The following is a 19,369-nucleotide window of genomic DNA, read 5'->3' as shown; positions in this document are numbered from 1 at the left end:
CTCAATCATTCTAACTGTCAATGGAGAAACAACTCTCTTCCTTTCTTTGTTTCAGATTAGGCGTTCATCATGCCTGAAGTATATGGAACTCCGGTGGGCTTAATCCAAGGATTACCACGAATAAACAATGCAGGAGTAAAATCAAGGGCATGCTTCGCTGTGATCTGTTTAATTCCCTTCCACTTGACTCGATCTTTCGTTGATGCACCAGGTCCCCTATTATTGAACTCCGAGTAAAATAGAGTGTTGAGAGCAAAATTTCCCATCCATGGAAGCCACCCTTCAGGTTGGATCAAGTCGTCAATTTGAGATTCCATGATGATAGTTCTTGAATATGCTTTCCATGGACGACCAAGATAGGCCTTGTTGATATGGCGGACAGGGAAGTAGTCGGGGTCGGAAGAGATGACGCAGTTCTGGAGGATAATAGCAGTGGGCTCTTTCTTTTGGGTTCGGCCTTGGGCTGTGACAATGCATTTTTGATTATCCAATGGCTTCCTCACGAAGATCTTACAATTTTGGAACACGACGGCAGCGTTGCCAAAAATGAAGTCGATGGTGCCAGTGATGGTGCAGTCTCGATAGAACTGACGGTGGGCATGAGTGTATAGAGTATCTTGATAGCCGTCCATTCGACAGTTATAGAAGATTGACATGTCAGATTGAACTCGGAGTGCAACAGCTTGATGCTTTGCAGCCCCAGCCGAGTTCTCGAACCACAAGTCTTTTCCGATGAAGTTGGTTCCAATCACCGCTGTTAAGAATATGAAATCATGTTAAATTCGCTTGTTGAATCTAAATTTGTATGAATATGATCATAAACTGAATTTGTATGAACATGATCATAGAAAACTTACAAACGGTAGCAGTTTTGAATGTAGATGTTCCATCAACAAAGTTTTCTCTAGCAGTGATCTTGGTCTTAGTCGGGCCATCTCCAATCATCATGACATAGGTCATCTTTTTGTCGACCATTACTTGCTCTTCATAAACTCCTTCCTTGATATAAATGACAAAGGTCTTATTGCTTTTCTTTGGGACATCTTGAAGGGCTTGAGTTATTGTCTTGTACTTTCCACTTCCGTCTTTAGCCACCACCACATCCGCCTTGACATTGGCTCCTTTGGCTTGGAGTAGCCCCCGTCTGTCGTTGACCCAAGATGGCAGTTCCTCCTCTTCCTTGGATTCCGCTGTTCGTAGTTCTCGTCCCAATGGTGGCAGCCCCAAGCCTTCCCACAAGGAGCTCACAACGGATTTAACTTCACCCACCATCTCAAGTGCATTGGCGGTCATTTCTTGTGACAACTTCAACAAGTGCTTCATCTTCTCACCAGTATCTCCCGTTACATTCTCAAACCCATCCAAGCAAGTTACCTGATACGTCAATGCACCACTCAACCAAATCCTAAGATCTTCAATGTAATCATCCATTTTACTAAAATCAAAAGTCTCAGTGATTTTATCAAAGGACAATAGAAGATCGTCAATGGCGTAATCCATGAGTTCGCTGCAATCGTCAAGCGCCTTCTTGGCCATGGGGTCATTGGCAGTTTCTTTCAGGGTTGTGGAATTTTTAATGGCGGATTTGATCTGCTCAACTACATAATGGAATCCTGCCTTGATTAGCTCACGTGGGTCTTGTGAGTCGGTTTTGGACTTCACCAAGGCTTCCTCGCAAGTCTTGCGATAATCAGTGGGTTCACAAAGAGTCTTAATGGCGCTAGAGCTCTCAGAGTGCTCTTCTGCGCCATGGACACCATTAACCATCGCAACTACAAACAGAGATAACAACCCAACGAGGGCAGCAACCTTATTGATCTTGCATCCACCGCCATCATATGCCATGTCTCTTCGCTAAAATTTTCAAGCTGTTCTTTTTCTTTTATTTTTTTTTTCTTTGGGTAAATGAAAATGGGAAGTAGCTGACTTGATTTCTTAGGTTCAACAAATGGTCTCTTTTTATATGCAAAATTTTTAATAGAATTCCCAAATTAATGTTAATATCGTTAGAGTTGGAGCATTCTGGACTAAGTAATTTTTTACTCTTTTTTCTTAAATAAAATTATAATTTTTTTTTTACCTAAATTTAGCTTTTATTTCTAAAATTAAGATGAAATTTAGTTAATTTTTGCGAATTTTATGTTCAAAATCTTCGTGGATTGTGGTAAACAATTAAATTAAGTTTTCTCTCTTCTTCTGTGTAATTATTAGTTATTTGGTAGAAGTTAATTAACTCATATAAAATTAATATAAAAATTGATTGAGTTGAAACATTTAATTAACCTAAAAATACAGCTTATAATTAATATGCTTCAAATGTTCAATTTTTAAATAATTCATAGAATCCGATTCTATTATTAATTTGACGTTAATTTTTATTTAAATTTATTAACTAATAACAATAATTTTTATGCATCAAAGAGATGGAATATGACCCTATTTTCATAATTTATAGAAAAAATATTAATAAAGTCTTTTGTTTCTAGAGAAATCAATTTTTAAAAGTAATTTTAATATTTATTAAATTTAATAGAGTTGGATATTTAAAAGTATAAAGAATAAAATGATATAAAATTTCAAATTACAGCCACAATTCTAAAATTAATATTTTTATAAATTAATTGTATTTAGACATTTCCTTGTGATTTTTAGTTTTTTTGTCTCTTCATTTTATTTAGACATTTCGTAATATGAGAAAATGAAAAATCATCCATTCTAGTTATAAAATAAATTAGATTTTTTTACCATAGAGTTAATAAATCAAATATGTCAATTTAAATATACAAATTTTTCATAAATTTCAGTAATNAAAAACTTCAGTGAAAAAAAAAAAAAAAAAAAAAAAAAAAAAAAAAAAAAAAAAAAATCACAACTTTTTAACCTATATTCAAACTATATATTTTATGTCAGGGTTAATAATTTTTTTTAATGTACTATGATTTTAAAAAAGAAAAAAAAAGAGAAGTATAATCTAATTAAATGTATATAATAAAAAATCAATATAACGACTAAAATTATATCTAAAATTACTTTTTATTCAACCTTCTAACTATTTTTTATTTAAAAAACTTAAAACAATATAGCAACTTTTAAGCAAATATTGTATTAAAAAAAAATATTTAATTAAAAGAGTTCTATTTATTGAATATTTGAATATAATATAGTTGTATGGATGAAATTTTTAAAATTAAATTATTAATTCTTTAAATCTAAAACTAAAATATATTTTTAAAATAAAATATAAAATTTAAGAGTATTAATTTAATCTATGTATATATTATTATTATAATCACTCATATATGTAAAAATAATAGTCGACCACCTCATGGATTATTAAAAATAATATTTTAATGAAATTTTTTATATAATTTCAAGAATATCTTACAAAAATGATAAAGTATCTCATTCTAACAACAATACTCTGAAGCCGTTAAAGAATGAATACATTCTTATTAAATATATATTTAAATCTTATATATTATTTAAACTTCTCTCTATGTAGATTTATACTGCCATCATGCCGGAAGTGTACGGTACTCCAGTGTGCTTGATCCAAGGATTACCACGAATAAACAATCCAGGAGTGAAATCAAGGGCGTGCTTTGCTGTGATTTGTTTAACTCCCCTCCACTTGACCCGATTTTGGGTTGCTGCACCGGGTCCTCTATTTTCGAACTCGGAGTAAAATAGAGTATTGAGAGCAAAATCGCCTGTCCATGGAAGCCATCCTTCGGGCTGGATCAAGTCATCGATTTGGGATTGCATGATAATGGTTCTTGAATATTGCTTCCATGGGCGGCCAAGGTAGGCCTTGTTGGTATGGCGGACGGGGAAGTAGTCAGGGTCGGAAGAGATGACGCAGTTTTGGAGGATTATACCGGTAGGCTCTTTCTTCTCGGTTCGACCTTGGGCGGTGACAATGCATTTCTGATTGTCCATTGGTTTCCTCACGAAGATCTTACAATTTTGGAACACGACAGCAGCATTGCCAAAGATGAAGTCGATGGTACCTGTGATGGTGCAGTCTCGATAGAACTGACGGTGGGCATGAGTGTAGAGAGTATCTTGATAGCCGTCCATTCGACAGTTATAGAAGATTGACATGTCAGATTGAACTCGGAGTGCAACAGCTTGATGCTTTGCAGCCCCAGCTGAGTTCTCGAACCACAAGTCTTTTCCGATGAAGTTGGTTCCAATCACCGCTGTTAAGAATATGAAATCATGTTAAATTCGCCGGTTGAATTTGTATAAATATGATTATAAACTGAATTTGTATGAATATGATTAAAGGAAACTTACAAACGGTAGCAGTTTTGAATGTGGATGTTCCATCAACAAAGTTTTCTCTAGCAGTGATCTTGGTCTTAGTCGGGCCATCTCCAATCATCATGACATAGGTCATTTTTTTGTCGACCATTACTTGCTCTTCGTAAACTCCTTCCTTGATATAAATGATAAAGGTTGTATTGCTCTTCTTTGGGACCTCTTGAAGGGCTTCGGTTATTGTCTTGTACTTTCCACTTCCATCTTTAGCCACTACCACATTCGCTTTGATGTTGACCCCAGTAGATTGGAGAAGCCCCCGTCTGTCATTGACCCAAGATGGCTCTTCCTCTTCTTTGAGAACTCGCCCTAGCCCTATCGATGGCAGCCCCAACCCTTCCCAAAGAGAGGTGACAATGGATGTAAGCTCACCCACCATCCCAATCCCATTAGCGGTCATTTCCTTCGATATCTTCAACAAATTCTGCATCTTTTCACCAGTATCACCGGTAACATTCTCAAACCCGTCCAAACATGTTTCTTGATACGTCAATGCACCACTCAACCAAATCTTAAGATTCTCAGTATAATCATTCATTTTATTGTAATCAAAATTATCGGTAATTTTATCAAACGATAATAAAAGATCATCAATTGCGTAATCCATGAGCTCGTTGCAATCATCAAGTGCCTTCTTCACCAAAGGGTCAGAGGCAGCTTCTTTCATAGTGGTGGAATTTCCAATGACCGATTTGAGATGCTCAATAGCAGCATGGAATCCTGCCTTCATTAACTCACGTGGGTCTTCTGAGTCGGTATGCGAATTCACCAAGGCTTGCTCGCAAGTTTCACGATAATCAGTGGGTTCACACAGAGTCTTAATCTCTTTCTGAGAGGTAGACTCCTCTTCCGAGCCACTCACAACATTAACCATGGCAACTAGGACCAGATATAACAAGCCGACCAGAGCAGCTTTCTTGTTGCATGCCATGTTTCTTGGCCACAAATTTTCAAGCTCTTTTGCTTTGTTCTTGTAGGACTGCTTTGATTTCTTCTGTTCAAGCAATGGCCTGTTTTTATATGTGAAAATGATTGAACCATTCCCGACCAGTAATCCGCTTTTTAATTTTTCTTTAAATAAAATTTGACCTTTTCTTATATAAATTTAGCTGGGTATTTATTCTTTTAAAAAATTAAGATTAAAGATTTATTTAATTAATTAATTAATTTAGGAGAATTTTGTGTTCAAAATCATCCGTGATTATGCTAATTAATTAAATTAAGTTTATTAGTTTTTAGTAGAAGTTAATTAACTCAGATGAAATTAATATAAAAATTAATTGAGTTGAAAAATTGGTGATTTATTTCTTTAATTAAGCTAACAATATGCCTTGCTTCAAATATTCAATTTTTAAATAATCCTAAATATCAGACTCTTTTATTAATTTGAATTTAATCTTAATTAAAATTGGTTAAATAGGAACATATTTTTATAATTTATAGAAAAATATTAATAAAAGAGAAATACATTAAAAATATAAAGACTAAAATAAAATTAAAATTGGTGTTACATAAGTTCAATCTTTAAATATATTTTTAAAAAGTTTCAAATTAATATTTTTATAAATTAATTAGTGATTTCTAGTTATTACTGTGGTAAAGTAGTTAAAAAATTATCATATAATTCTATCTCGATAAGTAATTTAAAAAAAAAAAAACGATAATTATAAATGTCTAATTTATGTTAATGTTTTCATCTGCATTGTTAGGTTGGAAGCTAATCTCTTGACAATTATAAATGTCAAATTATATTTTTAAATGGAAAATATAAATTAATTGGATAGAAATTCAAGTTATAATTAATACTGATATTTTTTTTCATTTATTATTAATTAACAAATAGAGAATTAGGTGTTGGTCTGAATTAGGTCTAAAAGAACCGATAATTAGACACCAGTCACCGTTTGAATAACATTCTAACTTTTTTTAATTCAAAATTTTATTTTCAAAAATTTCTATAAATTTCTATTGAATTTTGTGTTCAAATCATTGATTGTGCTAAACAATTAATTATGAATTTTGTGTTTAAATCATCTTTTATTGTGCTAAACAATTAAATTATGTTTTTGATTGTTGGGAGTAATTATTAGTATGATTTGTACTTTAATTCATATTAAGAAAGGATCAAAACAAAAATGTTGAGAAACCTCATAAATGAGAGGGGAAAATCTTTTTATTCAAAATTCGTATACTCAATCATTCTAAATATAAATGGAGAAATAACTCTATTCCTCTCTTTGTTTTATACTAGGGGTTCATCATGCCTGAACTATATGGAACTCCGGTGGGCTTAATCCAGGGATTACCACGAATAAATAATGCAGGAGTAAAATCAAGGGCATGCTTCGCTGTGATCTGTTTAATTCCCTTCCACTTGACTCGATCTTTCGTTGATGCACCAGGTCCCCTATTATTGAACTCCGAGTAAAATAGAGTGTTGAGAGCAAAATTTCCCATCCATGGAAGCCACCCTTCAGGTTGGATCAAGTCGTCAATTTGAGATTCCATGATGATAGTTCTTGAATATGCTTTCCATGGACGACCAAGATAGGCCTTGTTGATATGGCGGACAGGGAAGTAGTCGGGGTCGGAAGAGATGACGCAGTTCTGGAGGATAATAGCAGTGGGCTCTTTCTTTTGGGTTCGGCCTTGGGCTGTGACAATGCATTTTTGATTTTCCAATGGCTTCCTCACGAAGATCTTACAATTTTGGAACACGACGGCGGCGTTGCCAAAAATGAAGTCGATGGTGCCAGTGATGGTGCAGTCTCGATAGAACTGACGGTGGGCATGAGTGTAGAGAGTATCTTGATAGCCGTCCATTCGACAGTTATAGAAAATTGACATGTCGGATTGAACTCGTAGTGCAACAGCTTGGTGCTTTGCAGGGCCAGCTGAGTTCTCGAACCACAAATCTTTTCCGATGAAGTTGGTTCCAATCACCGCTGTTAAGAATATGAAATCATGTTAAATTCGCTTGTTGAATCTAAATTTGTATGAATATGATCATAAACTGAATTTGTATGAACATGATCATAGAAAACTTACAAACGGTAGCAGTTTTGAATGTAGATGTTCCATCAACAAAGTTTTCTCTAGCAGTGATCTTGGTCTTAGTCGGGCCATCTCCGATCATCATGACATAGGTCATCTTTTTGTCGACCATTACTTGCTCTTCATAAACTCCTTCCTTGATATAAATGACAAAGGTCTTATTACTTTTCTTTGGGACATCTTGAAGGGCTTGAGTTATTGTCTTGTACTTTCCACTTCCGTCTTTAGCCACCACCACATCCGCCTTGACATTGGCTCCTTTGGCTTGGAGTAGCCCCCGTCTGTCGTTGACCCAAGATGGCACTTCCTCCTCTTCCTTGGATTCCGCTGTTCGTAGTTCTCGTCCCAAGGGTGGCAGCCCCAACCCTTCCCACAAGGAGCTCACAACGGATTTAACTTCACCCACCATCTCAAGTGCATTGGCGGTCATTTCTTGTGACAACTTCAACAAGTGCTTCATCTTCTCACCGGTATCTCCCGTTACATTCTCAAACCCATCCAAGCAAGTTACCTGATACGTCAATGCACCACTCAACCAAATCCTAAGATCTTCAATGTAATCATCCATTTTACTAAAATCAAAAGTCTCAGTGATTTTATCAAAGGACAATAGAAGATCGTCAATGGCGTAATCCATGAGTTCGCTCAAAAGTCTCAGTGATTTTATCAAAGGACAATAGAAGATCGTCAATGGCGTAATCCATGAGTTCGCTGCAATCGTCAAGCGCCTTCTTGGCCATGGGGTCATTGGCAGTTTCTTTCAGGGTTGTGGATTTTTTAATGGCGGATTTGATCTGCTCAACTACGTAATGGAAGCCTGCCTTGATTAGCTCACGTGGGTCTTGTGAGTCGGTTTTGGACTTCACCAAGGCTTCCTCGCAAGTCTGGCGATAATCAGTGGGTTCACAAAGAGTCTTAATGGTGCTAGAGCTCTCAGAGTGATCTTCCGCGCCATTGACACCATTAAGCATCGCAACTACTAACAGAGATGACAACCCAACCAGGGCAGCAACCTTATTCACGATCTTGCCTCCACCGCCATCATATGCCATGTTTCTCCGCTACAATTTTGAAGCTGTTTTTTCTTTTTCTTTTTTCGTTTATTTTTGTTTTGTTGGGTAAATGAAAATGGGAAGTTAGCTGACTTGATTTATTCTGTTTTTTCGTTTATTTTTGTTTTGTTGGGTAAATGAAAATGGGAAGTTAGCTGACTTGATTTATTCTGTTCAACAAATGGACTCTTTCTATATGCAAAGATTTTAACTGAATTCCCAAATTAATGTTAATATAGTTAAGAGTTGGAGTATTCTGGACCAGTAATTTTTACTTTTATTTTTTTATTTTTTTTATATATATATATTAAATGAAATTATAATTTTTTTTTTGTTCCTAAATTTAGCGATTATTTCTAAAATTAAGATGAAATTTAATTAATTTTTGCGTTTTTTTTTTGTTCCTAAATTTAGCGATTATTTCTAAAATTAAGATGAAATTTAATTAATTTTTGCGAATTTTGTGTTCAAAATCTTAAGTGTTATGCTAAATAATTAATTAAGTTTTTTTTTTTTTTGTGAGTAATTATTAGTTATTTAATAGAAGTTAATTAACTCAGATGAAATTAATATTTTTTTTTTTTTGTGAGTAATTATTAGTTATTTAATAGAAGTTAATTAACTCAGATGAAATTAATATAAAAATTGATTTGATTTGAAAAATTGGTGATCTGTTTCTTTAATTAAACTAAAAATACACCTTATATTTATTATGCTTCAAATGTTAAATTTTTAAATAATTCATAAAATCAGACTCTATTATTAATTTGAAGTTAATGTTTATTAAAATAAGTTAAATAGCAATAAAGATGCCTAATATGATTATATTTTCATAATTTATAGAAAATATATTAATAGAAATTATCTTTTTTTACGGAGAAATTAACCTAATTTTAAGATTTATGAAAAATACAATAGGCTAAAATGAAATTAAATATATTAACCATAATTGATATTACAATAAATTAAATCTTAAAAAATATCATCCCTAATTTAGCCTATATATATTTAAATATCTCATAAATATTTTACAATATTATAAAAGAGTAATACGATTTGTTTAATAACCAGTTGTATTTTTATCTTAATTAAGAAAACAAATCACCAATTTTTATGTTAATATTATCTAATAACTAATAATTATTCAGAAAAAATGAATTAATTTACTGAATTAAAAATTTAGATAAGAAAAAGTTGCTATTGGTTGAGAATGCAACAACTCTTAACTATATTAACATTAATTTAGGAATTCAGTTAAAAATTAGCATATAAAAACAGTCCATTTGTTGAACGGAAAAAAAAAAAAAAAAAAAAAAGGAAAAACAGTTTGAGATTTGTAGAAACATGGCGTATGATGGCAATAAGGCTGCCCTGGTTGGGTTGTTGTCTCTGTTTTTGGTTGCCTTGGTTAATGGTGTAAATGGCGCGGGAGAGGACCATGGCTCCTCTAATGCTGCCATTAAGACTCTATGTGAGCCCACTACTTACCGTGAAACTTGTGAAGAAGCCCTGGTAAAGTCTAATGTTGACTCAAAGGACCCACGTGAGTTAATCAAGGCAGGATTCCATTTTGCCATTGAGCAACTCAAAGTGGCCCTGCAAAATTCCCCCACTGTGAGAGCAGCCGCTACTGACCCCATGGCGCAAAAAGCAGTTGATACTTGCGACGAGTTAATGGATTATGCAATTGATGATCTTTTAGTTACGTTTGATAAAATGGCTAATAGTTTTAGTGTACACCAAATAAATAATTATCTTGGGAACATTAGGATTTGGTTGAGCGGTGCATTGACATATCAAGAAACTTGTTTGGATGGTTTTGAGAATGTTTCTGGCGATACGGGTGAAAAGATGAAGAATTTGTTGAAGACATCAAAAGAAATGACCGCCAATGGGCTTGTGATGGTGGGTGAGATTACATCTCTTGTGAGCTCTTTGTGGCAGGCGCTAGGACTTTCAAAGGGGCGACAACTCCAAACAGAAGAATCCAGTGAAGAATTCCAAGACGAAGAGCCATCTTGGGTCAATGACAGGCGAGGGCTACTCGAAGCCACTGGAGCTAACATCAAGGCGGATGTGGTGGTGGCTAAAGACGGAAGTGGAAAGTACAAGACAATAACTGAAGCCCTTCAAGAGGTCCCAAAGAAGAGCAATACAACCTTTGTGATTTATGTGAAGGAAGGAGTTTATGAAGAGCAAGTGATGGTGGACAAAACAATGACCTATGTCATGATGATTGGAGACGGCCCGACTAAGACCAAGATCACAGCTAGCAAGAATGTCGTTGATGGAACACCCACATTTAAAAGTGCTACCTTTGGTAAGTTACCATCTAGTTTATATTCATACGAATTCAGTAAGTGAGTTTAACATGATTTCATATTCTTGACAGCGGCGGTCGGAACCAACTTCATCGGAAAAGACTTGTGGTTCGAGAACTCAGCTGGACCTGAGAAACACCAAGCTGTGGCACTTCGAGTTCAATCTGACATGTCAATCTTCTACAATTGTAGAATGGACGGCTATCAGGATACTCTCTACACCCATGCACATCGTCAATTCTTTCGAGATTGCACCATCACTGGTACCGTTGATTTCATCTTTGGCAATGCTGCTGTTGTGTTACAGAACTGTAAGATATTCGTGAGGAAGCCAATGAAGGGTCAAACATGCCTTGTCACCGCCCAAGGCCGAACCCAGAGAAAAGAACCCACCGGCATTATCCTCCAAAACTGCCAAATCTCTTCCGACCCTGACTACTACCCTGTTCGCCATACCATTAAGTCCTTCCTTGGTCGCCCATGGAAGCAGTATTCTAGAACTGTGGTGATGCAATGCCAAATCGACGATTTGATCCAGCCTGAAGGGTGGCTTGCATGGGAGGGCACTTTTGCTCTCAAGACTTTGTTTTATGCAGAGTTCGATAACAGAGGACCTGGTGCAGCAACACAAAATCGGGTGACGTGGAGGGGAATTAAACAAATTACAGCGGACCACGCCGTTAAATTTGCCCCTGCATTGTTTATTGGTGGTAATCGGTGGGTCAAACAGACCGGAATTCCGTACAGTGGTGGGTTGATGACAATCTAAAAATGTAGGGAATAGATTTTGTGGGCATTTTTGTTTAAAATTATCAATCTGTGGTTGATTTTAAGATTTTTAATTAAAAGATTATTTTTTGGTAATTTGGATTCTTTATATTGCCTTAAATCTTTAGTATCGTAATTTAAAGTCAGCTGTTCACTAAGAAAAATACAGTTGGATTGCAATTTCTAGAGAATGAACTAGTTATGGTAACTCGGCAAGTCAAATCTTTGAAAATATCGATGCGTAATAAATCATCAATGCGATGCCCATCTTTCTTCTTGACAAAGAGTATTGGCCCCCCATGGCGACCCACTTAGGCTGATAAAACCTTTTTTCTTGACAAAGAGTATTGGGCAGATTGCAATTTCTAGAGAATGAACTTTGAAAATATCATCAATGCGAGGCCCGTCTTTCTTCTTGACAAATTGGGCCCCATGGCGACATACTTAGCTTGATAAAACCTCATCTTACAACTGCTCTTGTAAGGTAGCTGTGGACTTGGACGGTAAGAAAATGATAGGAAACAACCATAAGCGCATGTGAGACTTCATCGACGCCGATAAGGCGTAGGCAATCATTCACCATTCTAGTATCACGATACTACAGAAAAAAATCTAAATCTGGTTTTAACGGTTAGACACCGTTCATTTGCAAGCTAACATATCATTTGCAAGCCGATAAGGCGTAGGCAATTTTTAAATTGATTTGATCATAGAATTTAGTTTGGCAAATAACCATCCACTACAACTCAAAGAACCAAATTTCGTAAAGAAAGAATGAAAGAGGCAATCGTATTTGCTTCAGTAAATACGCTATTCAAGCACTTGAACCCGCTTGGATCACATTTAGACAAATTGAAGGATCACATCTAGACAAATCAAAGCGGGACAAAGGGCAATGACACGAAATGCACGACGCGACGGAAAAATATGGGTAAGACTCACAAAAACATGTATGGGTTCAGGGAAAGGATCCCCGAGTATTGATTTATTCTCTCCAACCAAAAAAATTTATTAAAAGAAAATTACATATTTTAAACTACAAATATTAAATCATTGTGATCTCTATTGAGTCAAATCAATGTTCTTAAATATAATTTGGTCCTATCCCTTAGTTTTAGACCATTGTCATGTCCAAAGTACGAAATAACAGTCAAAAAGCTTCAACTCATGAATTCTAGGAGCTCTATTCTCTTGGTTTTAGATTTTCATCATGCCACCAGTGTACGGTATTCCGCTGCTCTTGATCCAAGAATCACCATGAATAAACAACGAAGGGGTGAAATTGATGGCCTGTGTTGCTGTGATCTGTTTAATTCCCTTCCACTTAACTCTATTTTCTTTTGCCGCACCAGGTCCTCTGTTATCGAACTCCGTGTAATACAAAGTGTTGAGAGTAGAATCATCACTCCATCGCATCCAACCATCAGGATGGATCAAATCATCGATTTGGCATTGCATGATTACGGTTCTTGAATACTTCTTCCATGGGCGACCAAGGTAGGACTTACTGGTATGGCGAATGGGGTAGAATTCAGGGTCGGAAGAGATAGTGCAATTTTGGAGGACGATACCAGTGGGCTCATCACTCTCCATTCGACCTTGGGCAGTGACAAAGCATGCTTGATTCGGCTTTGGCTTCCTCACTAAGATCTTACAGTTTTGTAACACGGCAGCAGCATTGCCAAAGATGAAATCAACGGTACCGGAGATTGTGCAATCTCGGTAGAATTGACGATTGGCATGGGGGTAGAGAGTATCTTGATAGCCGTCCATTCTACAATTGTAGAAGATTGACATGTCGGATTGAACTCGGAGTGCCACGGCCTGGCCTTTGTGAAGGCCAGCTGAGTTATCGAACCACAAGTCTTTTCCAATGAAATTGGATCCGATCGCCGCTGTTAAGAATATGAAATCATGTTAAATTCAGTTATTGAATTCGTATGAATATGATTATAAACTAGATGATAACTTACCAAAGGTAGCACTTTTGAATGTGGGTGTTCCATCAACGACATTCTTGCTAGCTGTGATCTTGGTCTTAGTCGGGCCGTCTCCAATCACCATGACATAGGTCATTTTTTTGTCCACCATCACTTGCTCTTCATAAACTCCTTCCTTCACATAAATCACAAAGGTTGTATTGCTCTTCAATGGTACCTCTTTAAGGGCTTCAGTTATTGTCTTGTACTTTCCACTTCCATCTTTAGCCACCACCACATTCGCTTTGATGTTAGCTCCAGTGGCCTCGAGTAGCCCTCGTCTGTCGCTCACCCAAGATGGCTCTTCCTTTTCTTCATTGGAATGCTCTGTTCGAAGTTGCCGCCCCGTTTGTGGCGGCAGTCCCAACTTCTGCCACAAAGTGCTCACAAGGGATGTAACCTCACCCACCATCACAAGCCCATTGGCGGTCATTTCTTTTGACGTCTTCAACAAATTCTTCATCTTTTCACCAGTATCGCCAGGAACATTCTCGAAACCATCCAAACAAGTTTCTTGATATGTCAATGCAGCGCTCAACCAAATCCTAAGATTTTCAAGATAATCATTCATTTTGTGAAAACTAAAACTATCGGTGATTTTATTAAAGGAAGTTAAAAGATCATCAATTGCATAATCCATGAGCTCGTCGCAAGCATCAACTGCTTTTTGCGCCATGGGGTCGGTGGCGGCTTGTTTCAAAGTGGATGAGCTCGTCGCAAGCATCAACTGCTTTTTGCGCCATGGGGTCGGTGGCGGCTTGTTTCAAAGTGGGGGAATCTGCAATGACAGCTTTGAGCTGCTCAATAGCAAAATGGAACCCTGCCTTGACCAACTCACGTGGGTCTTTTGAGTCAACATTGGACTTCACCAGGACTTTTTCACAAGTTTCTCGATAAGTAGTGGGCTCACATAGAGTCTTAATGGTAGCAGCATTAGAGGAGCCATGGTCCTCTCCTACGCCACTTACACCATTAACCAAGGCAACAAAAAACAGAGACAACAACCCAACTAGGGCAGCCTTATTGATCTTGCATCCACCGCTATCATACGCCATGTTTCTTCGCTACAAATCTCAAAGCTGTTTTTTTATTATTTTTTTTTTTGTTTTGTTTTCTTGGGTAATAGAAGATGGGAAGTTGTTGCCTTAATTCCTTTCTGTTCAACAAATGACCTGTTTTTATATGAGAAGAATTTCTAAATTGAAGTAAATATTGTTAGAGTTCGGAGCATTCTGAACCAATCATTTTTACTTTTTTTTTTCTTTCTTAAATAAAATTTTAGTATCTGAATTTAGCTGTTTTTTTGCTAAACTTAGGCTTAATTTAGTTAATTTTTGCTAATTTTGTGTTCAAAATCTTCGTTGATTATGCTAAACATTTAAATTAAGTTTTTTTTTCTTATTATGAGTAATTATTTGTTATTGAGTAGAAGTTCATTAACTCGGATAAATTTGTGATGCATAAAAAGACAACTTATTACTAAATAAATCTGAAGGTTTTGAAGCGTAAAGATCCAACAAAAATGAACATTAACATTTACTTGTTTAGGATTGATAATGGGACCTTTAACTTTTACTTGTAAAAAACAAAACTACTCATTTTTCTTTAATTGTCCCATAAACTACTCAGGCGTCAAAAGTCGTTAATAATATAAAACTAAGTTGAGCTTAACCAGTTTAGAACTAAAAAAATTGATGCTTTTACTTCTCCAAAATAAAAGTTAACTTTAATATTTGATATAAGAAAAATAACAATAAGTTTTTGAGTAAGGTTTTGATTGTCGATAGAAATGTCAAGATATCAATTTCTGTAGAAACATTGAGACGATAATCGATTTTATCGGTTCCTAATATCTCATTTGGTTCGAGAGATTTTTCCTTTCAATTTTCAAAGCTTAGCTCTCCGAAGCTCCAGCTTGGCGATGGTTCCAAAATGAACTTCATCAGGGCCATCTGCTATTCTTAAGGTTCTTGCAGCAGCCCAAAGATGAGCAAGAACAGTGTCAGAAGATAAGCCACCTGCACCATGAACTTGCATTGCCATGCCCAGAATATGCAATGCCATATTGGGAGCTGCAACCTGTGCCAAGTTTCATTGCAATCGTCCCATGTGCTTTCTTATTTTCTAGCCGATCTAACTGATCAGCTGCTTCCAAGACTAGCAATCTCGTTCTCTCAAGTTACACGCGACACTCACACAAACATAGTCATTCTCTCAATCTTTTGGGGGCAATCATGTGGCTAACATTGTTTGAAAGGAAGGAACCCTTCTCAGCGATCAACTTTCCAAACACTCTTCTACTAAGAGCCCTCTGAACTGCCATCCGTATGCCTCGTTCTGCAGCTCCTACCAATCGCATGCAATGGAGCAGCCTCCCTGGGCCAAGCCTACCCTGAAATGAAATACAGAACCAGAGGAAAGTCAACCGAGTTGCGGTAGGCAAGCTACTCCAAGGACGTCAGGACACTTGTGTTAATAGTGAAAATATAGGTGTAACGGCCCAAATCCACGGCTAGTAATATTATCCTTTTTGGACTTTCCCTTCTAGGCTTTCCCTCGTTTTATTCTCCTCTCCAACCGATGTGGGATCTCATAAGGAGGTTAAGCCCCGAATGGAGAGTGGATTGGGGGTCCCATATCGATTGGAGAAGAGAACAAGTGCCAGCGAGGACGCAAAGGGGGTGGATTGTGAGATCCCACATCGGTTGGAGATGAGAATGAAACATTCTTCATTCTTTATAAGGGTGTGGAAATTTCTTCTTAGCAAACGCATTTTAAAACCATGAGGAAGCCTGGAAGGAAAAGCCCAAAGAGCCCAAAGAGAATAATATTTGCTAGCGGTGGACTTGGGCGGTAAGAAAATGATAAAGGAAACAACCATAAGCGCATGTGATACTTCATTAACGCTGGTAAGGTAGGCAATCATTCACCATTCTAGTTCCACGATACTAAAGAAAAAAAATATTGTTCTGGTTTTAACTCGGTTAATGAACTTGTTTGTGAATGGTGAATGAAGTTTATACAAATTCAGACATCTAGTGTCAATATACTCCATTTTACTGAAAGCTAAACTGATCTTACCTCCATATTTCCAGTGTCAGGTGCACCACAGTTAAACACCTGAGGAGCCCAAATAGACCGACCCATTATCTCACATAGATATCCATATTCAACATTGGAGAGGCCAGCACCAAGAAGAAGGTTGTCTGCACCAGCAGAAAGGATGTGGCTACTTCCATCAAAAAGCAGTTTCCTTGCTCTTGCAGCACCATCAAACTGCACGAAACAGCTTATTTCTTATACTCGTCTTAAAAAGAACAATATGAGCGCATATATGATCAAATGAGAGAAGCCATAATACAAACAGGTATCCACAAGTTCCACAAGCCTTCTTTCTTAGCCATCTCCTTCAGTTTCTCTTCCTCTGGGGGAATGGTCCAACGTTTGGAAGATTGAGCAAGTTTGAAAAATTCATTTTCCATAGGGTATATATGATCTTCCATGAACTTAATCAACTTGTTTCTCAACTCCATGACCTTTTTACTGGGGACAAACTTTCCCTCATCTTTGAGAATGGCCCATCCTTCATTCTCCTTCCTAGTATCTTGTGAATTAACTTGTACAATCGAGTTTGAAGCTGTTGGCCCATCCTTCATTCTCCTTCCTAGTATCTTGTGAATTAACTTGTACAATCGAGTTTGAAGCTGTTGAAATGGAAAAGCACTTTATGAAATAGCCTTGGTTATGTTCTACAAGATGATGTTGAGAACCAATGTTGAGAACCAAATCCTTGAACTACAAGATGATGAAACATGTCAATGATCATTCACATGGTGGACGACAAGTATGAAACAAATTTGGTTACACCCTCATAGAAGGAAAAAATTTGCAAGACTGATGTAAAACGCAAACACTTGATTATACAATGTTGACAATAGCTACTTACACCGACGACACAGTAATGAGCCAAATATTCTGCTAAAGAAGGAATCCCTTCTGAAGTTCCAATATTGTTAAAACCCTGTCCTATATTTGGACGGTCAGAATGAAAGTTCAGGATGTAAGCCTGAAAAAGAGAGGAAAGAAGTACAGCTTCAATACTTGATAGCATACTAACGTTACAAGTTATATTGCTTAAAAACCTTGTGGTACATACCAGACAGACATAAGCAACATCACACATTTGATCAAGTTATATTGCTTAAAAACCTTGTGGTACATACCAGACAGACATAAGCAACATCACACATTTGATTTCCCAGACTGGATAGCTCCCAATCAAGAATGCCAATTACTCGGTCCTGCACTTTCAAAGGAAGAGGCAATGAGCAAGTATCCTTTATATCTATATCTCAATTTCAACTATAATCTTTCAAGATCAGCAAATAATCATTTTGGATGAACAAGCAAACCTCAGTGGGATGAGATATAAGATTATCTATTCGAAAATCTCCATGAACTAAGCCAGTTGTGACACCTGACGACTCTTCTGAAGGAATATGCAGGCGTAGCCAATCAATAAGTGCAAACATTTTGGGATTTCCATCTACTTTACCTCCACTGGTTGATGAAATATACTGTTTTGCCCACCTCCCAATCTAGGAAAAAGAAAAATGGAACAAACAGAGCCCATTCTTGTGAAGCATCCTCACAAAATAACAACGTATGTACAAAACAATTTTGACCTAAATTTTTCGGTCACATATAATGAACATGAACATTTAATGTGGAATTGATACTTTATAATCAAATCAACCTTAAACTTGCCTATTTCATTTATATAAAAAAAAATTAAGGCGAAAAACAATACAAAATTAAATTCTCTATACTAATCTACATACTGAATCATTTATTACCTTTGTAACGGCCCAAGCGATAGTCAGTTGTGCTATATGACAAAATGCACCTGACTCTTTACTTGGTCAGTTGTACTATATGACAAAAGAAATGTCAAGACAAGTTGACTTGGATTCTGCACAAGCGATATTGGATTGGCGAAGACAAACTTCGCCTAAGGTCCGACGAAGCCACAAAGTCGGGGCGAAAAATATATATGGGGCTTGATTCCCCTTAAGGCTAGTCGTGAGCGTGTCAAGATCACGATGCCACATGGTAAAAAATGTAGGACCGTGACACTGAGCAGGATTCCTTCCTTTCAAACAATGCTAGTATTTGGATATAGTAGCCACATGATTGCCCCCAAAATCTATAACAATTTTTGAGAGAATGACTATGTTTGTGTCAGTGTCGCGTGAAACTTGAGGGAACGAGATTGCTAGTCTTGGAAGCAGCTGATCAGTTAGATCGGCTAGGAAACAAGAAAGCACGTGGGACGATAGCAATGGCCAAGATAAATTTTCTTACATCTAATCGAAGTTATTTAAGTTCATGACCTTTCATAAATGTTTTAAACCTATCTTTGGAGTAGAAGAATGACTAGAATATTGAACGAAAAGCCAACCTATCTAATTGTCGTTCTTTTGGACTTACAAACATCTTAGTTACCACGACATCGTTCATTTTTTGTTAACCATTTAACAGATTTCTACCCTTCTCCTTTCTCGTTTTTTTCATTTTTTGACCACGTCTCCATTAATACCTTGGTGAAACATGGCACAGGTTGCAGCAACCAATATGGCATTGCAGATTCTGGACATGGGAATGGAAGTTCATGGTGCAGGTGGCTTATCTTCTGACACTGTTCTTGCTCATCTCTGGGCTGCTGCAAGAACCTTGAGAATAGCAGATGGCCCTGATGAAGTTCATTTTGGAACCATTGCCAAGCTGGAGCTTCGGAGATCTAAGCTTTGAAAATTGAAAGGAAAAATCTCTCGAACCAAATGAAATATTAGGAACCGATAAAATCGATCCT

The 19,369-nt window shown here is 36.6% G+C and overlaps 5 protein-coding genes and 1 pseudogene across 5 annotated transcripts; 1 reads left to right on the top strand and 5 right to left on the bottom strand.

The window, feature by feature from the left end:
- Positions 1–56: 56 nt before the first annotated feature.
- On the bottom strand, positions 57–1,848 carry LOC111472305 (pectinesterase-like). The gene is made up of 2 exons (XM_023117960.1): positions 858–1,848; positions 57–754 (listed from the first exon to the last, which is right to left on the bottom strand). Exons 1-2 carry the CDS (start codon positions 1,843–1,845, stop codon positions 57–59), a joined length of 1,686 nt encoding a protein of 561 aa, XP_022973728.1. The 5' UTR covers positions 1,846–1,848.
- A 1,634-nt stretch (positions 1,849–3,482) lies between these two features.
- LOC111472271 (pectinesterase-like) lies at positions 3,483–5,254 on the bottom strand. The gene is made up of 2 exons (XM_023117917.1): positions 4,300–5,254; positions 3,483–4,202 (listed from the first exon to the last, which is right to left on the bottom strand). Exons 1-2 carry the CDS (start codon positions 5,252–5,254, stop codon positions 3,505–3,507), a joined length of 1,653 nt encoding a protein of 550 aa, XP_022973685.1. The 3' UTR covers positions 3,483–3,504.
- Positions 5,255–6,570: 1,316 nt separating this feature from the next.
- Positions 6,571–8,429, bottom strand: LOC111472269 (pectinesterase-like). Its single transcript, XM_023117916.1, has 3 exons — positions 8,023–8,429; positions 7,372–7,949; positions 6,571–7,268 (listed from the first exon to the last, which is right to left on the bottom strand). The coding sequence occupies exons 1-3, from the start codon at positions 8,427–8,429 to the stop codon at positions 6,571–6,573; spliced, it is 1,683 nt and encodes a 560-aa protein (XP_022973684.1).
- Positions 8,430–9,773: 1,344 nt separating this feature from the next.
- Positions 9,774–11,587, top strand: LOC111472268 (pectinesterase-like). The gene is made up of 2 exons (XM_023117915.1): positions 9,774–10,749; positions 10,822–11,587. The coding sequence occupies exons 1-2, from the start codon at positions 9,774–9,776 to the stop codon at positions 11,517–11,519; spliced, it is 1,674 nt and encodes a 557-aa protein (XP_022973683.1). The 3' UTR covers positions 11,520–11,587.
- A 1,126-nt stretch (positions 11,588–12,713) lies between these two features.
- On the bottom strand, positions 12,714–14,552 carry LOC111472306 (pectinesterase-like). Its single transcript, XM_023117961.1, has 3 exons — positions 14,286–14,552; positions 13,492–14,227; positions 12,714–13,413 (listed from the first exon to the last, which is right to left on the bottom strand). The coding sequence occupies exons 1-3, from the start codon at positions 14,550–14,552 to the stop codon at positions 12,716–12,718; spliced, it is 1,701 nt and encodes a 566-aa protein (XP_022973729.1). The 3' UTR covers positions 12,714–12,715.
- Positions 14,553–15,245: 693 nt separating this feature from the next.
- LOC111472267 lies at positions 15,246–18,029 on the bottom strand (annotated as a pseudogene).
- Between the last annotated feature and the right edge of the window lie 1,340 nt (positions 18,030–19,369).

The sequence above is a fragment of the Cucurbita maxima genome, unplaced genomic scaffold (assembly GCF_002738345.1).
Source record: "Cucurbita maxima cultivar Rimu unplaced genomic scaffold, Cmax_1.0 Cma_Scf00069, whole genome shotgun sequence".
In the NCBI taxonomy this organism is placed as follows: Eukaryota; Viridiplantae; Streptophyta; class Magnoliopsida; order Cucurbitales; family Cucurbitaceae; genus Cucurbita; species Cucurbita maxima.
The sequence above is the reverse complement of the archived record's forward strand: the minus strand, read 5'-3'. Positions and strand labels throughout refer to the sequence as shown.

Bases quoted from the DNA above. Each gene is read 5' to 3' on its own strand.
- LOC111472269 (XM_023117916.1), bottom strand. From the start codon at position 8,429: ATGGCATATGATGGCGGTGGAGGCAAGATCGTGAATAAGGTTGCTGCC. The intron at 7,950-8,022 runs GCGAACTCATGG...TTTTGATTTTAG, and splicing joins AAAATCACTGAGACTTTTGA to TAAAATGGATGATTACATTG. The intron at 7,269-7,371 runs GTAAGTTTTCTA...TATTCTTAACAG, and splicing joins ATTCAAAACTGCTACCGTTT to CGGTGATTGGAACCAACTTC.
- LOC111472268 (XM_023117915.1), top strand. From the start codon at position 9,774: ATGGCGTATGATGGCAATAAGGCTGCCCTGGTTGGGTTGTTGTCTCTG. The intron at 10,750-10,821 runs GTAAGTTACCAT...TATTCTTGACAG, and splicing joins ATTTAAAAGTGCTACCTTTG to CGGCGGTCGGAACCAACTTC.
- LOC111472271 (XM_023117917.1), bottom strand. From the start codon at position 5,254: ATGGCATGCAACAAGAAAGCTGCTCTGGTCGGCTTGTTATATCTGGTC. The intron at 4,203-4,299 runs GTAAGTTTCCTT...TATTCTTAACAG, and splicing joins ATTCAAAACTGCTACCGTTT to CGGTGATTGGAACCAACTTC.
- LOC111472306 (XM_023117961.1), bottom strand. From the start codon at position 14,552: ATGGCGTATGATAGCGGTGGATGCAAGATCAATAAGGCTGCCCTAGTT. The intron at 14,228-14,285 runs GTCATTGCAGAT...TGGCGCAAAAAG, and splicing joins CTATTGAGCAGCTCAAAGCT to CAGTTGATGCTTGCGACGAG. The intron at 13,414-13,491 runs GTAAGTTATCAT...TATTCTTAACAG, and splicing joins ATTCAAAAGTGCTACCTTTG to CGGCGATCGGATCCAATTTC.
- LOC111472305 (XM_023117960.1), bottom strand. From the start codon at position 1,845: ATGGCATATGATGGCGGTGGATGCAAGATCAATAAGGTTGCTGCCCTC. The intron at 755-857 runs GTAAGTTTTCTA...TATTCTTAACAG, and splicing joins ATTCAAAACTGCTACCGTTT to CGGTGATTGGAACCAACTTC.